At 36.0% G+C, this 17,595-nt stretch overlaps 1 protein-coding gene across 2 annotated transcripts in view; it reads right to left on the reverse strand.

Annotated features, from left to right (window-relative positions):
- The window catches only part of LOC126974167 (nardilysin-like), a 48,008-nt gene that overhangs the window by 24,266 nt on the left and 6,147 nt on the right, over positions 1-17,595 (reverse strand). For both annotated transcript variants that reach the window (XR_007731487.1, XM_050821604.1), the window contains exons 3-8: positions 9,905-10,045; positions 8,563-8,731; positions 7,329-7,537; positions 4,548-4,718; positions 2,138-2,259; positions 1,321-1,441 (exon numbers count right to left, since the gene is read on the reverse strand). Coding sequence is in view for 1 of the 2 variants with exons in the window: in XM_050821604.1 (XP_050677561.1) it covers positions 1,321-1,441; positions 2,138-2,259; positions 4,548-4,718; positions 7,329-7,537; positions 8,563-8,731; positions 9,905-10,045 (933 nt within the window). In the remaining variant the exon portion in view is untranslated. The remainder of the gene's footprint in view (positions 1-1,320; positions 1,442-2,137; positions 2,260-4,547; positions 4,719-7,328; positions 7,538-8,562; positions 8,732-9,904; positions 10,046-17,595) is intronic.

Genomic DNA, 17,595 nt, shown 5'->3' on the forward strand with positions numbered 1-17,595 from the left:
CGTTTTATTTTGAATTGCGCATACTATTCGACTACTGATAACTGTTCGGAATTAGTCATTATTGTATGGTATAATAAGTCATTTCTAAAGACGGCATGATGAAATCGACGTTTAAATTATTAATTTCCATTTTATTCATTCCAAGCACGTACTAATATTTTCATAACACCAGTTCATTCACCTCGTTTGAAGGCTTTATTCACTCGACGATCATGTTTCGTGTTATTTATTTTTTATATGACATCGAGCTTTTAGCTGATGGTAATTGATACAATGCAGTGCCGCTCAGGATTCTTGGAAAACCCAAAACTTCTGAGGGGCAGTACAATTGCGCTCGTCACCTTGAGACATAAAATGTTAAGTCTCACATTTGCACAATAATTTCACAAGCTACGGCCCCCTTCAGACCGAAATACAATAATGATAACACTAATGTGTAAGTAAGCAGTAATCTTTATTTATTTTATTTATTTGTTTACATATATCAACTTACATTTATTTACTCGCCAAACGTTACGTTTATCGGCGAGATGCGCTCATTAATTTTATACATAACCTACTCAAAAAACCTAATCATATATTACAAACATAAAATAAAATGGTTCTAAAATTTAAGTATAATAATGTAAACTATGAATAACTATATTATTATGATATATTTTATTTCTATACTTATTACCTAATATTATCTAATAATACTTTTTTAAGCTTTTTCTTAAGTAATCCAATATTTATCTTGGGGTCTGTCTTAATAAGTCTATATCATTAAATACATAGGGTACCATATATCTATCTGTACTTGTACCGTAATAATTTGATATCTAAATCCGTTTTTATCTGCTTCATGGCAAAAAATGGCGCCGTTGTGGTATCAATAATCTATCCGGTATCCTGTGCAAAGGAGCCTCCTACTGGTACCTAAAGACGCTCATTTCAATCACGTATTGACTCCTGTATGTTTTTTCCTTTTTTAGTCATAAAAATTAATACCTTTAGTCTTAGATCATTTATACGTCTAGATAGACTATGGCAGCTGTGAAAACGTCGAAAAAAAGACTAAGAACTAACCTCTATTTTGAGCAATCCACGCACTCTAACACAGTGTCATACAAATCGCGAGTGTAAGACGTAGCTTGTCACGCACACTAAACTAATATTCCTGGATTGTTTTTATGGGTTATCTAACAGCAAGAGACTATGTATGAGGTATAGATTATCTAAACCTTTAAAGTTTTGGACACCGAAATATAAATTTTTAATTAAATTAATAAGTGACATCAAGGCGGGGTACATTTTTAAGCAAGAGCAAGCAATACTTACCTCATCGACATGATCGAGTCCCTCTTTAGTGAGAATCACTTGCGCCGAGAATAAACTGTATATGGAGGTGTAGTCTATTCCACTCTCTGAGTTGCCAGCGTTTATGCTCAACGCCCAGACCCTGGGGAAGTTGAATAAACAAATGAAATCATATATACTACTAATACATACTATAGTTGGGCCATTACAAACGTGCGAACTGAGTCGTAAAACATTACGTCAAAGGGATGTGACAATGCCGCAGAACTCGTTATCGATAAAGTGATGCCGCTCGGACGCAAGTAACTGATGACTAATGCCATAAGGTCAAATGTAGGTGTTTGTGAAAATTGTGCTATAATTGTCATTAGGCTCTCATTCTTTAAGATAAGAATAAAAGCTGACTAGCTAGCTGACTAGCTAGCTGACCCGGCAAACGTTGTTTTGCCATATAAATTGTATTGATATTGTGCTTGCTAGTTGATAAGAGATGGCGCTAGTTGTATTCTTTAGTAACAATCACACTTCTTTTATATTTTGTATAATTCACACTATAGTTTTATAAATTATAGCCTATTGTTATTCTGGTGTGTAAGCTACATTATTGTAGTAGATTTTGCGTTAAAGAAGTTCAAACATACATCCAGACATACAAACTTTCACATTTATAATATTAGTAGGATTACTTACAGTACATGAAGATAAAAACTCGATCAGTGGCGCAATGTTAATAAATTATACATTTAATATTATGTAATATAATGAGCTTGGGTCACCTACTTACAAGTGCGCCCCGTTTGATCCCTCGACCGTTGATGCCTGACATAAAGATACTCACTTCTTCCGAAGATACGATAGAAGACTCCCCTTGCCTTCATGTCCCAGCAGATACGAGATGTACTGGTGAGGCTTCGACTCGTATTCTGATATGAGCGAGCGCATCATCCACGTTAGTTGTAACTGAAATATTATTTAAGTGAAAATTGCGGAAAATCTTATGGGTTCGCGTCACCGATATGCTTATGACTAGCGCAGGCGATAAATAAGTAATTGAAACAATAAATATATATACCTGGTTAGAAACTTTTTAGATAGGTGTAATCTCGTGAGTTCGCGTCACCGAAATGCTTATTTTCTGTAGATATACAGCTGACGTATTGTGCATTAGTGCTGTGTATATCTTATAAGTGAAACTGAAGAAAATGTATTGAAGTAGGCGTTACTTTGCGGAAATCCATAATTATACAAATGATTTGAGTTTTCTTCAGTGTTAATTCCGCCAATATTTATGTTATGTCGCCACAACACGTCCTGAGGATGCCTCGTGTAGAGGCGAAACACGTGTCGAATTGTGTAAAGACAAATATTGGCGGAATTAACACTAAAGAAAACTCAAATCATTTTTATAGTGAAACTGAATTAAAAACACTACATGTGAAAAGTTCTATATGTTTTTAAACATGTCTCCTACCGGTGAAGTTAGTGACGAACAAAACTTTCGCGTGCGTCACTGTTCGCTCGTGAGCACTCGCGAAACCGTACTAGATAGCTTCGCTGGCGTGGCCGAAGCATGTACTTACGTGACACAGGCCTGATATTACATTTCATTCGTAAGTCAGTTATTAACTAAACTGCTATATTATAATAAAATAGAGATTCTTAATTTATTCGAAGCAATTAAATGTATGTATATATTATATAGTGAGAGGTTCCTTTGCACAGAATACCGGCTATATTATGGGTACCACAACGTCGCCTATTTCTGCCATGAAACAGTAATGTGTAAGCATTACTGTGCTTCAGTCTGAAGGGCGCCGTAGCTAGTGAAATTACTGGGAAAATGAGACTTAATATCTTATGTCTCAAGGTGACAAGCGCAGTTGTAGTGCCACTCAGAATTTTTGGGGTTTTCAATAATCTTAAGCGGCACTGCATTGTAATATGATGGGCAGGGCGTATCAATGACCATCAGCTGAATATCCTGCGCGTCTTGTCCCTTATTTTCATAAAAAAATAGGCGACATAAATAAAATAAAATAAATAAATGTAATGATAGGCGACAGTACTCTCGCAAATAATAGGCACTCATAACATTTATATTAACTTCTTATTTAGAGTAATTATTGTTATTTAAAGATGGTGGCTATTTGTCTAGTCCGAATGATTCCTAGTAACACCGCGTCCAAAATAAAACTCATCCCCACCATCTGGATGTGTGGCGGTCCTCCACAGTGCGGTTTTCAAGGAGCTCTCTTCCACGTACTACAAAGCTGTGGAAAGAGCTGAGCTTCCTTGTGCGGTGTTTCCGGGACGATACGACATGGTTACCTTCAAAGAAAAAGCGCGTACAACTTCCTTAAACGCCGGCAACGCTCTTGTGATTCCTCTGGTGTTGCAAGAGAATGTGGGCGGCGGTGATCACTTAACACCAGGTGACCTCGTTTGCCCTCCTATTCCATGAAAAAAAAAGTATTACAAACAGCATCTGGGAGCAAGATGTAGTCACCAAGGATGGTGTTATGCTTATGCATTATATTTAGAGTTAGATATTATAGAAGTAGCAAGTGTTTACACTATACGATATTATTAACAGTGGGAAGCTCCTTTGCACAGGATGCCGGCTAGTTTATGGGTACCGCAACGGCGCCTATTTCTGCCGTTATTTAATAAATTACTGGGCAAATGAGACTTAGCATCTTATGTCTCAAGGTGACGAGCGCATTTGTATTGTCGCTCAGAGTTTTTGTATTTTTCAAGTATCCTGAGCGGCACTACATTGTGATGGGCAGGGCGTATCAATTACCATCAACTGAACTTCCTTTTTTTATGAAAATACGGGACGAGACGAGCAGGAAGTTCAGATGATTGTAAATGATACGCCCTGCCCATTACAATGCAGTGTCGCTCAGGATTCTTTGAAAAGCCCAAAAATTTTGAGCGGCACCACAATTGCGCTCGTCACCTTGAGACATAAGATGTTAAGTCTCGTTTGCCCAGTAATTACACTAGCTACGGCGCCCTTCAGACCGAAACACAGTAATGCTTACACATTACTGCTTCACGGCAGAAATAGGCGCCGTTGTGGTACCCATAATCTAGTCGGCATCCTGTGCAAAAGAGCCTCCCACTGGTATAATGGTACCTCCTGCTCGTCTCGTCCCTTAATTTCATATTTTAAAAAAAGAGAGGCGTCCGAGTAATGACCTGGTGTACTGGAGTCTGTATTTAGGAGGGTAACATGTCTGTACCTCAGTGGCGTCGCTAATGGGTTTCACGTAGTAGATTTGCTTGAACTCGTCCGTTACGTTGTTCGGGGTGAACGAGTACTGATCGAAGTTGTCCGGCGGCAGCTTGTTGTTCGGGATCCGGCCGAACCTCTTCGATACCATCTCTTCCAGAGAATCGAGATCCATGCGAGCCTGGGAACAATTCAGTTATCAATTAAATGAAAAAATTTATGAATACAGTTACAAATATGAGGACCCATATAGCCGAATGTTTAGTGACCCTGTTTATTAAGCTAGAGGGCTCGGGTTCGAATCCCGGTAGGTGCAATCATTTATATGTTGAATATACATGTTTTTTTCCGAGTCATGGATGTTTATATGTATTTATGTTGTTTAAGTAAGTATATTGTATATATATTAAAACAGCCATTCCCGCCCGCTTCGCTTGGCGAATTTATTGACGCACGGTTTGACAGTTCTGCTGTGAAACAACTTCATTATAACAACAAGGAGCATAATAATCATGTTACGAAACAATTCTTGATGTTTTGAAATATTATTGGCAAATTTCTATAAAACAGTTTTTTTTTTAATATCTACAGAACATCTGTCGGGTCAGCTAGTATATATATGTGGAAAATGGTTTTTGTTTGAGGCTCCATCACGCCTAAACCACTGATCTTATCTACATGTAACTACCACCATTCGATGCGAAATTTATCGTAGACTAGCTGACCCGACAGACGTTGTTCTGTATATAATAAATTAAATAATGTTTTTATATGAATTTATCAATAATATAACATTACATCAAAAATTACTTCGTAAAATATGCACCCTGCTGTCGCGATGAAATTGTTTCACAGCAGCACTGTCAAACCGTGCGTCAATAAATTCTCTCATAGAAATTATATATGGACACATCAAAGGAAAAACAAATTTTTTGTTTTCCTTAACTCTAAAAACCTTCTCTGGACTTCCACAAATAATTCAAGGCCTAAATTTGCCAAATCGGTCCAGCCGTTCTCGGATTTTAGCGAGACTAACGAACAGCAATTCATTTATATATATATATATATATATATATATATATATATATATATATATATATATATATATATACATATATATATATACTACCGTTTTCCATATATATATATATGGAAAACGGTAGTTACGGCTCAATCACGCCTAAACCACTGATGTTAACCACTACCACCATTCGATGCGAAATTTATCCTAGATGGTTTATGGCTACTTATTTTTTTAATTCCAATTCGAATATATAGGGTACTAGATAATACAGGCTAATGGGGTAAGATTACGAGAGGATACGGCATTTCACATAAATTACAAGAAGACGACATTGTTCGCCGCTGACGGAACATATTGGAGTGTAAGTCAGTACAGTACGAAGACGGATTAGTAGCCTTTTTGACGTCGACCATCCACATAGGTACTAATTATGGCGGACATTCTGCACACGATCGTAAAATTATTTAAAAAAAAAATTATACATACATATTGACACTTTTTAATATCTGCCTAGCCTTCCGGAAGTCTGTCAGGATCGTATGTCATACTTGCGGATTATGATTGTACAAATGAAATTTGTAACCAAAATGTACGAACGATACGGGACTCGAAACCACGCGCTCTTCCAACTGAGCCAACCGTTCGTGTACACAAGTTTCGTAAATTTTGGTATCATTGTACAACTCTCAGGTTATCTCAGGAGTCACGCATCGTTCATAAATCTTGGTTACAAATTTAATTTTTATAATTAATCCTAGAATTGAGGGATATCGCTTTCATCATCATCATCATCATCAGCCGGAAGACGTCCACTGCTGGACAAAGGTCTCCCCCAAACATTTCCACAACGTTCGATCCTGCGCTGCCCTCATCCAACGTATTCCGTCGATCTTGACCAGATCGTCGGTCCATCTTGTGGGAGGCCTACCAACACTGTCTTCCGGTATGTGAAGCCATTAGAGGACTTTACTGCCCCACCGGCCATATATATAGATAATGCTTTTAATAGTTATTTATGCAACTGTTGTGTAATAAGGTGTATTAAAACACGAATGTGGATTTATCTCACGAGGCGAAGCCGAGTATGATAATAGTATCACATGAGTGTTTTAATACCTAATTATCAACATTTGCATACAAGACTTTATCTACGCCCATAATATGAATCCTCTAAAAGATTCTGAAACAGTTAACTTACTGCTAACAGTAAAACAGCCAGTCCTAGTAGTAACCAAATATCATCCATTATTGATTATATACAAATAAACTAAGTATTAATGAAACAATTATTTATTTTAGTAGTAATTTACATTTTGTGTAGTGCAATAATTAAAATTCACTTAAATATTATGTTCTTTTGCAGCGTTTAAAATGAATCGCTCATTTTTTGTAAGCAAAACAATAAAAATATCGAAGAAAAATGGCGTGGATTCGAATAACCTACTTTTTTACGCCGCGCGCCATGTTCTGGTAGTGTGGAACGCGCGTGTTTCAAAAAAATGTTCTTTTTTTGAAATTCATACAGACACCACGCATCGAGCAAAAAGAATGTGGGTGTATGTTAAAACTCTTTGAGCATGAAGGGATTGAAAAAACAAATAGGAGTGTTGTTATGAAATTCAGTACAACATTACAACAATCGTTTGTATGATGTAATGGTTATTAGAACATTGGGTGTTTTAATGTTGGCAATAAGCCAACTGTTTCAGAATCTATAATAGAGGATTTAAAGCATGGGTGTAGATATAATAACAAAATGATCATAACCTGCACGGTGACGGTCATCCGGTGCGCGCTGTAATGTCGTCTGCGGAACTCGTGGGCAGCATTATGCAGCAGGTCGTCATCACTCACGTCGTCCTTCAGACTGCGAAGGTTGCCCCACGTGAAGGTCCGCGCCGGGTGACCCTCCGGGAACAGGCTCGTCAGCAGCTGGTCCTTGCGGTTCGAGTCCGACGGAGACGCGATTGCAAATTCTACATTCATATATAATATTTATCTTATATCTTTAAACGAGCAATTCTTGTATATCTAATATTTAAAATTCTCGTGTTATGGTGTTAAACATTCAACTCCTCTGAAACGGCTTGATCGATTCTCATAAAATATTGAGTGCATATTGGGTAGGTCTGAGAATCGGACAACATCTATTTTTCATCCCCCTAACTGTTAAGGCTGGTCAACACGATTTTTTTTGACATTTTTTTTTTAATTTATTTGATTATGAGTCAGCATTAAAAAATACATACAACTTAAAGTATTCACCCATCTACGATCAACAGTTACTTTTGTATCGCGATTTTAATATCGGCAATACAACGTTTGCTGGGTCAGCTAGTATATATATATAATCTGAATCTAGGAAACGGCTCCAAAGATTTTCATAAAATTTAATATACAGGGGATTTCGGGGGCGATAAATCGATCTAGCTAGGTTTCAATTTTAAAAAATGTAGTTTTACCTGTATTTAATGAGAAAGTGCTACAATAACATTAGAATACAAAGGTAAATTTCGCCACTATATTGTACAAGACTATAATAGCTCATATGGGACATTGGGTGATCCAGAAAGCAGAAGACCCCGGTTCGAATCCAAATTTCCTACTAGTTTATTTTTTGTTCAAGTTTTGCACCTTATATAAAATCCGAGCAAGGCTCGGTCGTCCAGATATTGATATTTAATTAGTATGAAAGACTTGGCTTAAGTTTCGTTCTGATAAGTCGGTATACGAAAATGATCTATAACACACATGAAAACGTTTTGACAAAGTATTTTAAATTATCATTACCAGCGTTTTGAAAAAAAATGGGAGCCATAGTGACCAAGCCAAACTCTTTTAATACTACATGGACTACATGGAGACCAATTACTTGACTGGATATTACAGAAAGCTCCTTTACAAAAGATTTCGGCTAGATGTTAAGAGCGGCGCCCAGCACAAGCGTTGTGTTTCAAGGAACCGTAGCTTATCTTTAAAAGAGAAAATAATATTTACATGCCTGATTCGATAGCCTCTCTCTCCCTCTGCATGGCTTCCTTCAACATGAGCGGACTCACGAAAAACTGGCTAAACATGTCCATGGCGTGCGGGAGATGCTTCTCCGAAATCTCGAAGTAGAACGTTGTCACTTCACAGTCAGTCGACGCGTTGTCGGAACCTCCTTTTTTCTGATTATTTTAAGGAAAAGAAAATTATTAGTATCGAGACTGGTCGAATCCGAAATGATAAAGAACCACTAGGCCTAGGTTATCAGAAGGTCTATTACCAAAATGGAAAGCCGAAGTTTCGTCCGAAACGATAGAAGGACGAACTTCAAATTAAATTCATTAAAAATGATTACCAAATTACTTCGGATCCGAATAGTGCGGACGAATTTCGTTTCGGAACCATATAAAGTGAAGTTGTAGTTACGACCTTATTAATCTCAAACAACGAAAAAGTAAATGTCAAGTGAATTTGGGAATAAGGTAAACGAAAGACAAACTGTCTAATCGCGAACTTCGTATCGATCGTCGGATCCGAAACACTTTCGTAATAGGAAAATGATCGTTCCGTCAACCGAAACTTCGTATTTCGATTTTAGTAATAGGGCTCCAGTTGTAGTAATGGCACTGGGTAAGAGGTCTGAGACTCGGTCTCTTAGGTACTAATATGGCGCAAGTTGAAAACACCAATCCTTCTATAATCAATAGAATAACTGAATGGCCAACGAACTCAAATTTAAATATTTTTATTCAAGACCGGTTTACCGGGCCAGCTAGTCTTGAATAATTTAATAAATAGTTTAATAATTTTTAATTAGTTTATTAATTTAATAATTTATATGGCAAAACAACGTTTACGTTTTTAGAGTTAGACCGTTTCTTGGACATGCAACATTACTTTATTTTTCAAGTATTAACGTAGCTTAAGTTCCTCCTTATTACATCAGCTTTAGCCATTTCAGTGATTAGCCGGAACAAACAGAAAGACAGACAGACGAAAAAAAAAACGTTATTTTGGTGTATTCATATACATGTAGTAAAAAACGGTTATTTCAATATTACAAAAAGACACTCCAATTTTATATATATGTTTAGATAGAATTTAATATCACTTGTTGAAAGTAAGAAACTGATACGAATACAAAAAATAGTCTTACAATAAAAAAATTAAGTAAAAAAAAAATCTGCCGCCCATGAACACACGTAATACAGGTCAAGAGATTCCGTCCTACATGTATAATGAAGTACGCTCTATACTTAATGGTTCCTATATCGTATCGTAAAATGATCTAATAGTAGTTCTCTTTGCACTGGAAAAATTGCGCTATAAACAGAATTATAAACATCTCAAATAACCTTTATGAATGCATCGAATTCATTTTCCTTGGGATACTTTTCACTGCCCATAAAAACCATGTGCTCGACGAAATGCGCGAGTCCTTGAATGTGCGGGGGGTCGCTGTAGCTCCCGACGCCCACACATAGTGCACACGCTGCCTAAAACAGAAAACAAATTCATGTACCCTCAATGTTTCAAATTAAAGTTAAGTACTATTGAAGTGAAAACTTCGTAAAAAGAGACAGAAACATAAATTCATAAGATTTAACGTGGGAGAAAATGAGATATAAGAAGCATTATACGGTGTTTTGTTACCAGGCGATCATAGGTGAAGAAGAGATTGTCTTATGTATGACGCGAATATACCTTAATACATTCTGACGTCATGCGCACGACGTATTACGTCACCAGGAGAACATAAATATGGTAGGAATGATAGTAAAGTCTTTCATAGCGGTTGAAATCATGTGTCATCCTAGCAACATGTACCAGGACTTCATATGCAGTTTAGAGGTTCATACACAATGCAGGTTTCACTTCTGACATGTGTAAAGTACACACGCAATTTTATTTAAATTACTTTGATGTTACATTGGATCTTATAGTACTCGCAATGGAAGTAAAATCAAATGGGTGGTCATATGGTGGGCAGAGCTACACACCCAGTGTACAAACAGCATTCGCTCTATGCAACACCAAAATTTGCAACTGATGACGAAAACATTTCAAGATCTATGTAAAGGCCTTTACTACATAATTTATTATAAATTTCCAAAACATCACCGTCGCCCTAGCTTCTTTACAACACCAGAGGAATCACAGGGTTCCGTTTAAGTACTTTATAAAAAGGCCGGAATCGAGATGAAATCACCACACGAAGAACTTCATTCCATTGTTTGTGCGTAGACGAAAGTTTCTTGAAAATCGTACTGTAGATAAACGCAACACATACAGAGGATGATAATTAGAGACCGGATTATATGCTATCTTTTGCATATTTAGTTCCTTTTCAGCGGTAGCTGCATATTTTAGAAAAAAAATATGCATATTTAAGCTCAATCTTGCTCATCGTTCAATGCTTTACGCCCAAACATTGCACTCAAATTTATATTCTGCCCAGTAACCTCAGTAGATGTAGAACGCTCCTTTTCCGCATTTTAATTTATAATTTGTTTAAAATTAACATTTAGAACAGTACTTAGTAGTGTTAATCTTTAATTTCATTGTTACCTAAGTAGCTATATCTTGTAATCACGGTAAAAAAATAAAGACTCACAAAAATAAGACTGTCACCTTACATAACAGTGTAGCACCAAAACATGCCGATTAACGTGTAAATACATAGCCCCACGCACACACTTACACTACTACTGGCCGATAGGCCGCCATTATGAGAATTGTCATCGTCTGTGACAGATCAGTTTGCGTCTCAATAAAATATTTTAAAAATGCCGTCGTGCGTTGTGAAAAAATGTAAAAACGATACTATATAAGTATTTGTGGCCATATGATTATTTAAGGGAGAAATATTGTGTAACTACTATCCCCCGTAACCGCACACACACTAGCATAACGGTGCTTCACTTGCTAATATCACGGCGCGGAGTCGTTCTTTTTTTACAAGTCCATGCTTGTAATAGTTTTTTTTTCAGAATACGATTGTCAGTACAAGCCTTTATAAAATAAAAATAAAATATTTAAAAAATTTACTTTTTATTTTTTCCTATTGAACTCTATGCATATTTGGGCCCTTTTTATGGATTTTCGTGCATATTTTAGCTATTTTACTTGCATATTTGCATGCATTTTTGGGCATTTTTTGTAGCATATAATCCGGTCACTAATGATAATGATGTATTAGTTTGTGGCATGTTTTAAGATGTTGCCGCTGAGGCAGGGATCAGAAGACACACATTGAAGTTGCTTCAACCCCTGCACTACGCCAAGCGATCGAGACGTCTATAGAGCACCTTAACACACACAAGACCGCTGCTGGTATCAACATCAACAGTTGCTCTGAGCACTGCCCGTGATAAATGCAGCTAACATAAAGAAGATATAAAAAAAAAACTACAACAAGTTCTAAATATACACCACGCGCCGAATTGCAAAAAAAATATTGAAGGAATGATAAAGTATATTAAATTCTTACGATTTCTATGAAATATTATTATCAATTCAATTATCAAAATTAATTTAAATCTACTGAACTATAGATACTTTATTATTTAATTAATCAATTGAAATAATATCTAATTATAGCACAATTTTAATACTTACTAAATATTACTAACTACTTTGTACCTACCTATAATATACCTGTAATCTGGTAAAACAATAAATAAAACAAAACACTAGATTCTAATACACTGGCGAGTAATGTTTTACAAAAAAATTCACAAAAATATAACTATATCAAACAATTTCTATGAAACGACATTAAGAAAATTGTATTTGTTGGATGCAGTTACTAATTATGACAGTAATCACGACCATCATGTTCACGAAGCATCCTTACACAATCAATGAATTCAAGCTCTAAAGGTGCATTCACAGTTTTTGCTTTATTACTTTTTATGAAATATTTGATATTTAAAACGCTTTAAGCTTTAGACTTTGAACGCACCTTACAAACTAAATTGTTTTGTATTTTACAGCCATTGTAAAATACTCTATTGATTAAAAAGAGTGGCCGTTTAGTTTCTTATATGTCATTCTCACGAGCTCAACTTTTTCCGAACATACGAGTATGTTAAGACTCACTAATTTAAAAGAAATATTTATAGTGACGATTCAAAGGCGCTTAATTTAAGCCTAATTTAATAAGGTTTAAACAATATGTTATGTTATTTTAAAGTGATAACCCTCACTTCTAGGTTTAATACACAAATAAAATTTTAAAAACAAAATTTTACGAACAATGCGGGATTCGAACCCACGACCTTCCGTGCAGCAAACAGTATTTTATAACGAGGTGGTGAACTCGAACGGTTAGCTCAGTTGGTTAGAGCACCGGCACGGAATTCGTTCATAAAATGTTGTTTTTCAAATTTTATTTGTGTATTAATAAGGTTTGCTTGACTTTGACGACGAGGATAGCTAACAGGAGAAAGAGTAGTATGCACGAGTATGTTATATAGCGAGTGGGAGTAGAGGGAAAAGATAAGGGAAACGATTAGCTGGCTTCCGTTCGCGGACGGCCTATATGTGGACACGGACTTACTTTTTACTTACCTAACTTATAATATGGAAACGGGTAATTTAAACTAAAACAAATTTTAAACTTGTTCGGAACAAGACAACGTACTAAGACTTGGGCCGTTTAGCCAGGCCTACTGATCAGAGCTGCAGAAAGGTCTGAATAGATGACAGACTAGTCGCCAAAGTAGATCAAGGTTTTAGGATGAATTCGTACATAACATATTTTAATGTTTTAGGAAATTATAGAAAGCAAGTTATCATTCATTTATTACTTCACAAAGTATAAGCTTAACTAGAAGAAAATAGATTACTTTTTTGTTAAAGAAAGAAAAACAAACTGTTAGACAGATTTCAATGGAGGGTAGTTGAGGATTTCTTGGAATAGATGGATTTGAATTGGACATGTTTACAAAGAAGGCCTTTAAAACAATTAATAATTGTTTCTCCTGCACTGTTATAATATTATAATAAAGTAAAAAAATTAACAGTTAATATTTTATTCGTCCACATCGCACGACTCAAAGCACTGGAACGCAATTTAATAGTGAGGTAATATATTATTATGTTTAAATTATTTGCGAAATCTCTTTGCCGGTAAAATCCCGTCAAAATATTTATACTCACAAAAACATATAAGAAACAATCGAACCGTTAATTTTATTAATTAGATATTTAACTGATGTAATTATTATAAATAATAATATCTTGACAAATTTTTATAATTGTATTTTTTTATTATTTCATTTTTGCATTGTAAATGCATCTATCGACTTTTTTGCCTTTCTCAAGATAAACAGTTAATTATCTGGTATTGCCAAGACTCTACCTATCTCTAGTTACGGACACATTGTTGTCACCGTTTAGTGACAAGGTCTTATTTATCCATAATTATGTCCAATATAGTTATAGTCCAATGCTATCTGTCAATAGGTTATAGAAATGTAAGTAAGCATAAAATGATACATTTGTCGACGTCTAGTTCGTTATACAAAGGCTAGATAGGTTATTGAAAACGGCCGTATATCATATTATGATCAACTTCTAAGAACATTAATTGACATTTGCTCGCCAGTGTATAGATCCTACTCGAACCACATCATACCGTGTCGAGTGAAAGTTGTGTGAACACAATTTTGCACCGCTTTCTAGAATCATTCATTCTCTTGTAGGCGTTCTTCATAAAATTGTACAGGTTACACCTCTTTCTGTACACCTGTGGTTTGATTACATATTTTGAATCCACGTTCATGATCCCTTACGGCCGTTCCCAATATTCAGTCTACCTCTTACTTGAGATAAAAATCTTAACATCGTTGACTTTTCTGTCCCAATAAACATATCGACGGTAACTCACCTTATCCGTGCACGCTGTCTGTCAATGGGACGACGTATAGCTTACCAGCGATATAATATTTGTATGGAAATTGCAATTCACGCGTCCCAATATAAGGCGATAAGAATGACTTATCGGGTATAATGGCAAAGCTTCAGATTATTGACATAGTAATTTATCTCTATCTGTAGATAGTATATTGGGAACGGCCGGTAATATTTATGAAATACTGAGGCTGCTGAGCCAGCAGTTTGATTGATGGTCAGTGTTTACTGCCGCCCATGCCCTCTTGGAACAGCAGACGGTGTAAAAGACAGTAGAAGAAGTAGTTTGAACAAACGAGAAGGGTTATTTTAAAAGTTTGGTTGAGGTATAAAATTCCTTGAGGAAGTGGCGTATAGGGCGTACCTACTGAAATCGGCAGCCCCGATACAATAGTTTTTCACTCACACGCTCATTTAGGTCTCAAGAATTACATGAGCATCGGTTTATAAAGTTTTACATGTCATTACGACATGTTAAGTTTTGGTCGTGCAGCAATAATATAGCCACGACCAATGACGTTCTAGATATACATTTTTAGGGACATATCATTCGCAGTCTAATAGCGGAATGGCAAAAGTGTGCTTAAAGACAATGTAAGCACACTTTTCTCCTTAGTCCTTAGTCGTGTGTCATCTGTCACTATCTGAATCATATCTGAATTGAATAAATGTTGTACATTTCTGCTTATTGACAAAGAATATTTTAAAAAAGTGAAAAAAATATAGCAGTCGAAGATTATTACGCTGTAATTTGTGCGTGTTACATTTTTCGGCTTTGTTTTTGTGTGACGTGATTTGTCTATATACGTACAGAACGTCATTGGCTACGAGTTACAAAACGATACATTTTGTTGTGGTCTCTCAGAGATTGCCAAACTTTGTGCACATTTTCAAAAGAGATATAACGCAAATACCACGCTATACATGCTTTTTCATTTTCGGTTTTGAATGTAACACAAGAAGTAAGCTCGCAGTTCACCTATAGTTATTCATATTCATCTATGTAATGAATAATCTTCAACAACGGATAAGGACAAATTCCACTGATCAAAAACGCGATGTAACAATTGTATTGAATTAATGATATTATTTAGTCCATCGTTAGTAATTTGGCAAATATATACCTACGGACGAGTAAAATAAGAAGGACCCGTGTCACCTTACATAACAATGGGGCACCAAAACAAGCCGGTAAACGTGTAAATACATAGCCCCACGCATACACTTACACTAAAACAAGCCGATCGGCCGCCTTTATAAGATTTGCCATCGTCTGTGACAGATCCGTTTTCGTCGCAATAAAATATTTTAAAAATGCTGTCGTGCGTTGTGAAAAAGTGTAAAAACAATACTATAAAAGTATTTGTGGATATATGATTACTTAAGGGAGAAAAAATTGTGTAACTGGCATACCCCGTAACCGCACACACACTAGCATAAAGGTGCTTCACTTGCTAATATCACAATACGCGCGGAATCCTTCTTTTTTTACTAATCCGTGATATATACCTAGGTATTTTTAATAGGAATTAAATTAAATTGCCTTATTGAGCAGGAAGAAGTATTCTGATAACATCTAAATACTGTATTGCTATAAACAAATACAATCAAAACTTGCTCGTGGCCGCAGCGATTTATTTCATGCAAATAGTTTTTCTACCTATTGCTACTTTATTGGACTGTGGATCTGAGGTAAATGAAATGATTTGTAAAACGATGAAAATGTAAATCTTGATTTAAAATAGCGGCATTGAGTTTCTTGCTACTTCTTCTCATTAGTACAACCCTTGAGAGAATAGTTGTCACCTACAACAACTTGGTTAAAAGAGTTGGTATAGATATTTTTCAGCACTCTGCCCCATGTTTCAAAAAAGAAGTCAAAAAAATTATGAAAGTACTGCAAGATGGTTAGTCATTGTTCTTGGCATTGTTTTTATTCTTTAGTTTTTCTTGGTTATTAAGTAAGAACATAGTTATTTTTTTTTATCAGCCTTTTGCTTGTGGCTTTAATTTGTAGAATTTTTTTTCAAAAGTTTTAGTTTAACAAAGGATGTATATAATACTATTAAGCATGTCGAGTTAGCCTGTAAGTGGAGTATACAACATTATAAAAGAATTTTTAAATGTTTCTATAGATTAAGATAGTTGTATGCACTATGGCTTCCTAATAAATAAATAAATAAACCCTTTACCCAGTACCAGTAGATTCAAGAATTTCTTTTTTTATATTCTGTTTCATACATGTCGGTGACGTACACGAATAAAGTGATTATGATTTGATTTAGGTCAGTAGGTTATATCCGGTTCTGGGCGAATCTAACTGACACACTGAAGCTGCCGTACTAATGTAATTAAGGCGGCCATCATGTGATAACCAAAGAGATTTAAGTAAATAAACTTTTAATCGAAACGACGGGGGCGCTTCCTAGATTCCGAAAGCTAAAATAATACATGTTTCAGCTATCGAACAGCTGGCACAGCGCTATGTTGCGCCACTGTGAACTGTTGAAATTATCACCAGAGGTGTACTGAATCTCACACGGGTCATAAATTTGTTTGTTTTTTTTTTTGGAATAGGGGGACAAACGAGCGTACGGGTCACCTGGTGTTAAGTGATCACCGCCGCCCACACTCTCTTGCAACACCAGAGTAATCACAAGAGCGTTGCCGGCCTTTAAGGAAGGTGTACGCGCTTTTCTTGAAGGTACCCTTGAATTCAGATCTCTATGTCATTTTAATACTTTAAATTACTGTAGTTCTTGGACGAATCAACTGGCCGTGACCGCCTTTACACCTAACTCTACTCCAAGTAATACATTATCACAAAAATGGGCAAATGAGCTGTTTTGTTTTACCAGTGGGAGGCTCCTTTGCAGGATGCCGGCTAGCTTATGTATACCACAAAGGACCCTAATTCTGTCGTGAAGCAGTAATGTCTAAGCATTATTGTGTTTCGGTCTGAAGGGTCTATATGTCTCAAGGTCAGAATTTTGGGTTCAGAATTTTTGGGTTTTTCAAGAATCCTGAGCGGCACTGCATTGTTATGGGCGGGGCGTATAAATTACCATCAGCTGAACGTCCTGCTCATCCCTTATTTACATTTAAAAAAAATAATAATCGAGGACAATCA

Source organism: Leptidea sinapis, chromosome 31, assembly GCF_905404315.1.
Source record: "Leptidea sinapis chromosome 31, ilLepSina1.1, whole genome shotgun sequence".
In the NCBI taxonomy this organism is placed as follows: domain Eukaryota; kingdom Metazoa; phylum Arthropoda; class Insecta; order Lepidoptera; family Pieridae; genus Leptidea; species Leptidea sinapis.